At 30.9% G+C, this 7,594-nt stretch overlaps 1 protein-coding gene across 4 annotated transcripts in view; it reads left to right on the forward strand.

Moving 5' to 3' along the window:
- Window positions 1-7,594, forward strand: part of LOC106474067 (GTP-binding protein SAR1b-like) — a 56,327-nt gene that overhangs the window by 18,817 nt on the left and 29,916 nt on the right. For all 4 annotated transcript variants that reach the window (XM_013934790.2, XM_022403177.1, XM_022403149.1 and 1 more), the window contains one exon: window positions 1,844-1,909. In XM_013934790.2, the coding sequence (XP_013790244.1) occupies window positions 1,844-1,909 (66 nt within the window). The remainder of the gene's footprint in view (window positions 1-1,843; window positions 1,910-7,594) is intronic.

Raw genomic sequence — 7,594 nt, forward strand, 5'->3', positions numbered from 1 at the left:
GAAACATAACAATGCGGAACAGGGACGTCGCGTGAGTTTTGAGAGCGGTAAATCATCGGAATAAAAAAGTTTAACAGAAAACCTGTCCAGGGCCACTCTGTGATCCCAATCCCGGGCCGCTTAGCCATCCCAATCCGCCCCTGCTTCCTGTGACTGTAAGAAGGTTATTATTTATAACATATTTCATACAAAAATTATTTAGTAGTTGAGTATTTATTTAAAATCATGTTTTTATTATGTGTATGTTGATAATTGATCTGATGTTGATCTGAATACTGATAGAGAATGTAATATTTTAGAAATATAACAGAATTTCTGCCATATTAATGCTTGCAATTGTAAGATAATAAACTTAATTTATTACTGAGTTATTGTACAAATCATTACTTATTGCTTTATTTTCTAATGTAAACATGGTAGTAATTTGTGATTTAAATCTCTACTAAATAGTCACTGATTGAATCTAGTTGAATTGCCCATAATCCTAATTGGCACTTGTGAACAATTCTTCATAAATTATGTTTGGATGTGGCTTAATAAAATGTCTTTGAAAACATAAATTTAACCTTGTATTTGGTTTGTGGCATTCTTGCTTTCCATCTTATAAGTATTATTTATATTCTGAATTATTTGAAAGTTGAGTCAATTTGGACTTGTGAGGAAGAATTGGTGATATTGAAGCACACTTGCATCTGTCCTGTAACAATAGCTGCTGTTTGACATTGGTTATTCTTCATACTTTTCATAGCTTTGAAGAGTTTATTTTGTTGGGTTTGAATACTTGATTAGTGCAGAAACTTTTTCTTTCTGATTCAACTGGAATTCTGTTGCAAACAACCTAGCAATATCTTGCTGTCTTTGATCACCTTTCCCTCTTCCAACTATGTGACCTCATGAAAATAAAATATTTATACATCAGGTTTAAATTGCATATGACATAATGGACGTGGTAGATTTGTAATTTTGGGGGGATATCTTTTCCCCTCTTGAAAGGCTGTTCAGGGGCAAAATTAAGAAATAAACCTCTGAAATCATAAATAACACCAGAAAATATATGTTTTCAGTTCTCGTGGTACCATTTTGAAAATCTTATCCTGGAAATATCCTCAGCTAATTTTCTTTTTTTGTCATTTTCTGGGTCCTTACTAAAAAGTAAATTTCTATTTGTGCCTGGGCCATTGGCATAAGTTTTTAATGTTTTTTAACCAATGCATATATAAATTTCTTGTAGTATTCTAATTTCAAACTTAATTTACTCCACACTATAACAGTTGCTATTCTTTCAATTTGATAATATAAATAGTATTCCAAGCACTAATTCCTATTCTGTGGTTTGTTGTATGTGAGTATAAGATTCCAGTTTAAGCTGCTTATTTGTTTATAAACATAAATTTCATGAATTATAAACATATGAAGTTATCTTTCATATAAAAAAGTAGTGTGGCTAGTATATGTAATTACAAGTAAAATTTATTTCTCATCTCATTCAGCTGGAAATTTGCCATTAAGATGCAAAAATGTACAGACATGTATGACAAATATACATCTGAGCATATGCAGGTTAGCTTGGTCAGGACTTTTTTAAGTTAGAGCAACTGAACTTTTTATGGTTTACTGCTTTGTGGTACCTGAACATTTTAAAAGCTTAAGCTCTGATTTTAAGTTAAAAAAACAACAACAAGAGATTTAAATTTATTTCTTATGGTTTTCTTTCATGTACTTTTGCTTAGATATTGTGCAATTATAGAAACAATATTTTATGTGTTTTTGTTTTTCTGTAAATTTATATTTTCCTTTGTAATAAAACTAATGATATTTATATTTATTTATTTTTTTTTCTTAGCATCTGAGGAACTGAGTATAGGAAACATGCGATTTACAACTTTTGATTTAGGGGGTCATCATCAAGGTAATAATTTTTAATGTATAATAATTATTCATGTGTTTAATGCCAACTGCAGTTTTTTTTTTCTTTAAGAAAAATATTTCATTCATCCTTTCCTGACTAGGCATTGGCAAATTAGCTGTTTTTTTTTTGTTTTTTTCTGTTTATGGCAGAGAAAATAATGAACTATAATAAAGACTGAAGAGCTTTTAGGGAAGGAGTGGGAAAATCGGGAGCTATAAAATTAATGCATTCTTTATAGATCATATGGTTAATTTCCAAAACAGAAAAATTTGGAACAAGTAAATGCATTTTGAAGTAGGTGAAAAATGCTAGTCAACTTTGGAAGGTATCAGATATTTGGCAGTGTAAAAAAACATTAACAATATCAAAGAGCCAATTACCTAATTTGTGGTTATATTTTATAAATAACCAAACATAACATTATTACATCTACATCTCTGCAGAGGGACATACTGTTTTTCTGTTGCTTCTTCTTTTATTTTTTTTTCTTCTTTTTCTTCCAAACCATTTGCAATTAACTGTCATTCTTTCATTTCTCAGCAGATTTACTTGAAACTTAGTACAGTTATACCTTGGTCCAATACACCCAGAAATCTTTTGATTTAGGCCTTTTTAATGTTTTTATGGGGTCAAAAATAAAACAACCCAAGAATGTATAATTTTGGCTCCTATGAGGTCACATTTACAGTATGAAAGATGAAAATTGGCACAAATATAAATTTTCATGCACCCAATACATTGACATAAAGAAAGTTGGATTTGCTCATTTGAGCTGGATTTTATTTTTTAGCTCGCAAGAAAAAACATAATTTTGAAGTTTTTGGTCAATTACTCCGTATTTTGACCAATTTACATGAGATTTGGTATAAAGATATTTTTTTTACAGGTTTCCTTCATATACATACAAAAATGTGGGATATTCTAATTTTTGGTCATTTTAAAGTGGTCAACAGGTTAAATAAAACCATAATTTTAGGGGTTTTCGTCAATTTCTTAGCCTTGTTTCAATCAATTTACATGGAATTTGGTACAAAGATGCTTTTCTACAGGCAAAATGCATTGACAAACAAAAATGTTGGACCTGTCCACTTTAATTATACAGAAGATGCCCCAAAAAGCATAAGTTTGGGTTTTTTGACTATTATGCAACTGTATTTTGGCCTATTTACATGGGATTTGGTACAAAGATACTTTTTAACAGGTTCCCAACAGAGATGTGGACAATTTTGGAATTTTTGTCTTTTGCTCAATTTTTCAGCAAGGAAAGCATAATTTGGAATTTTTGTGACTGTTAATGTGTATGTCAACCAACTTTCATGGGATTTGGTACAAAAATACATTCTTGCAGGTCTCAAGCAGTGACGTGGACAGCTTTTGATTTTTCTGGTGTTAAAATTGGCCATTTTGGGATTGCCTGGTGGAGGCATATTGTGTTCACTATCAAATGTTGGCCTCTTTAATTAGAAACAGCACTCTTACTTTAATATCAAATATGTACTTTGTACAATGCATTATTATTGGACTTCAGGCAGAAGTAGTCTAAAGTGGCTAAATGCATGTATTTTAGTGTTTTGCTTACAACACATTTTTTTGTGTAAGAAGATGCAAATTTCATAATACAGGGTTATATTTGGTGAGCAAATTACTTAATTACTACATTTTTTCCTAAACCCACAAGTTTAAATGGTAGGTAGGTGGGGCAAAAGATTTGTACACAGAAACTGAGGAAATAAAAGTTGATACTGGACATGTGACCTATTTAATTTATCAATTTATCTGTTGCTTTCTTTGGAGATCAGTATTCAAACTATACTTGAATTTTTTATTAAAGAATAAGAAAATAATAAAGTAATTATTTGAAATTTAAAATGTACATGACAAAGAAAAATTAAGACTATTCTATTTTTAAACTATAGCATCGTATAATTTCCAATAGTAACTTGTCATTTTCAAGAAATAGTGATAATGTTCCTGGAAATGTGATGTAAGCTTACAGTTGAAGTGTGATGAGCTGAAAGTTTAGATGGTGCTTTGTCTGGAAGACTTACACTAAAGGATATTCTAACACAAAGTTTTCCCTGTTCCATGATTATAAAGTAATGCTAGACACAAATTTTAGTGTTTCAAAGAGAAGGGATATATGTTGTGTTAAACGTTATTGGTAAGCAAGAGGTGTGCCAGCAGAAAAAGACCTACTTCATGACTGACTACCATGTGCACTTTGAAAGTAAAGATGAAAGTTACAGTTCACTACCAGTTACAGTTCACTACCAGAAGTAAGCCAAGGACATAGCAGTCTATTTCAGCAACAATAGAAACTACCATTTAAACTACAAACAAGATAATTCACATGGATTTAGATCTTCTAAAGCAACAGGAGCTGTACTTAAAAGCTTCTTCCAAAGCATGTTCTTTAGCTGAATAAAGACCAACCATTGAAAGCTGTACAAGCAGTATTTGACATATGACTGAGAAGTATGTCAGCATATTGGATGAAGCATATATCTAGTTAAGTGTCTGTGAAAATCTGGCCATTTCTAAGGATTTGTTGTTTGCAAGTTACTGTGCAATTGGAAGTTACACATCCAGACAGTAGAAAAAATGCCAAGGTCAACTCTGCATACTAAGGCTAGTATTCTGACATCTACACTATAAGGAGAGATCATCTTTTTTTACAAAATGGATGCCTGTAATGTATGGTTCCATCAAAACATTACTGTGCAATTGGAAGTTACACATCCAGACAGTAGAAAAAATGCCAAGGTCAACTCTGCATACTAAGGCTAGTATTCTGACATCTACACTATAAGGAGACATCATCTTTTTTTACAAAATGGATGCCTGTAATGTATGGTTCCATCAAAACAAAGCATCCAGCCTTAAGTCATAGTCAACATGCCAGTTCTTCTGAAAGATACAAATAGAAATGGGAAAGTATGCTCTACCATTTTCAGCCACTTATCTCCCTTGGACTTTTACCATTGGGTTGCTTAAAGAAACTCGGAGAAGTCATGGTATGATTACTTTTGAGAGACTTTAAAAAACATACAGCAAAAGAGAAGTAGAATAACATTTACCTCACTCTGTAATGAATCGTTTATTCTACAGTGATTATAATAGAAATATTTACATCAGGCTTCTTAAATACAAGCAGATTTATTTGAACTTTCACAAATAAAACAAAAAATGTACTCACAATTCAAAAATGCTGAGCATTGACTTTTACAGACAACACATGTAAACTTCAAGTAACTGCTAACTCAATAATGTAATTTTGAAACAAGTTCAAAATTTGTAATTCGACAATATAATGTTGCCACAATTTCTACAGTATAACGTGACACAAGAAGTTAGAATAAAAGAACCTGAAAGAACAAACTTAAGAGAATGAATCACAATCTGTTTGATTCACTATAACTTCCAACATTTCTAACAGCTTCAAGCCTGTTCTCTACATTCTCAAGTGTCTGACATATCAGTTGTCAATTCTTTCTTTTTTTTTCTTTTTTTTTGTCTACCAGATGATAAGATTTCAATTAAATGTTGGATGATTATTGACTATTGACAAAACATTTGATTAACTTATTTACAGAGGGCAACACATTAAATTACATATGGCTTTGCACTTTGAAAGTAGTATTACTATTTTAACTAATGGTGCATGAGCCAGAATTGTGCACAAACAAACTTGAGAAAGCTCAACTAAAGAATAGAGGAAATGCGATTAACACTTAGTTGCAGAGCAACAGCTCATAACTCGAACCATCACAGAAGTTCACTGGTGATCGAAGAAAGGGCTGTAAGGCCTACTGCAGGTACCCATCCTTCATATCATTACTGTTGATTGTAAATGTCCTTCTTTATATGTGTGTGTGGATGACTTAACTGTGTTTATCCATTAAAGTACTTAAAACTATTTAATAAAAAAAAACAATACACATTAAATGATTTTTTTCTCTCTATTTATTTTTAATACAGACTTAATGCTACTGTTTTATGGCAACCAAGATCAAAACCATGTATGTTGAATAGAATGAAATTTGAAATTTCTCCAAGCTGTGAAGTTTGTTCTACAGCAACAACATATAGTTAAATAATATGAAATGGCACATCTGTAATATAATTAAACTGATTTATTTAAAATGACAATAGTAAGCAGTAGAAATACATAAATTACTAGAATTTTATATTTTATATTATAAATAAAGGAAAACAAATATCTAGGTGACACAAATTTTCACTACATATGTCAAAATAATGAAAAGGTACAAAGATTGTTAGATATTTTGAATTTTAAATGAGGGTTTTTCTTTTTATCATAAACTACTTGTAGGCTAAGGATCCATTTGAAATACTCTTTCACTACAAACATTATACTTGGAACAAGAGGAACTATATATTATCTAAGTGTATCAATTACCACATGGAACTATAGTAGTATGTTCTACTTGAATATTTCCAACAGTCTCCTTCATGGCTACAACTTTCAATGGTGCAGCACATTTGGCAAAAACCATTACATCATTTTTGGGCTATAGAAAAATAAGTAGACCATATTGAAAAATTACCCTGAAAACATATTTAACCCAGTTTCAATAACTATCAAGAAGACTGAATAGCATGATGAACATGACAGTATCCTTCTGATTTAATAAGTCATGATTTGCAAAAAATTGTCACAGGAAATTTGAAATAAGCTCAAGAGGAAAGAAAGAGACTTCATATAGTTTTCTGAAAATGTGAAATGCCTTGCACAGTTATTTCCAAGAGACAGAATTTTTATATATATAAATATATACTATTGCTGCAGTTGAAGGTGATGCTATAGACAAGTGATAAAATAGGTAGGAGTTATAATTCATTAAAAGTTGTTGACACAGTTCAGAACACATTGTCAAAATACAGTAGTGAAATTGTTCTGACTTTATTAAACTCATAAACAAGATAAGACTAACTTAACTTAGCATTGTTTTGTTGCAAATGGTTATCCAAAATTAAAATTGGTTTCAAATGTAGAAGAACCTGACAGTATTGCTAACACTTGTGAACAGCAGTGACTTATTGAAGAATATACTGCACACATAAAGTACAGCCACATGGAAGTTTTCATTATTGTAGTCTGTTGCCATAACTAGGGATAAATATTAAGTTCCATTAAGATAAAAAGAAAGAATGTTTACAGTAGGGCTCTGATATTTTGTCTATCAATAAATGAATTAAAAATGAAAATAGTACCATAGCAGACAATAATTTCTTACAGAAAATAAAAGGTTAAAAAAATAATTTTAGGTGGTATTACAGAAATCACTCCATTCAGACGAACCTTTTCATTTCTTTGTTATTTTAACAGCTTGACATTTTGTTTTTAGTAGAATTTAGGGTGAGAGTGCATGAACAGTGCCTCTGGGTTAAGTGTTGTCACTTAGTGGAGGAATGAGGCCACACCTGTAAGTAGATAATTGAAATTACCTTTAAAAAACAAAGGACTTGACAGTTAAAATAATATTGTGTAAAAGCATTACTTAAATTTAGTAATATATAAAAATAAATACAAGATTACTAAAAACTGTTAACTTAAAAAGGGGGAATAGGGATCATCAAAAAAGTACAGAAACAAGTTGAATCGATATGCAAAGATTATATTTTTAAGCCCACAACTATGAACTTTCTCTCTCTCTCTCTCTC

The sequence above is a fragment of the Limulus polyphemus genome, unplaced genomic scaffold (assembly GCF_000517525.1).
Source record: "Limulus polyphemus unplaced genomic scaffold, Limulus_polyphemus-2.1.2 Scaffold5, whole genome shotgun sequence".
Classification (NCBI taxonomy): domain Eukaryota; kingdom Metazoa; phylum Arthropoda; class Merostomata; order Xiphosura; family Limulidae; genus Limulus; species Limulus polyphemus.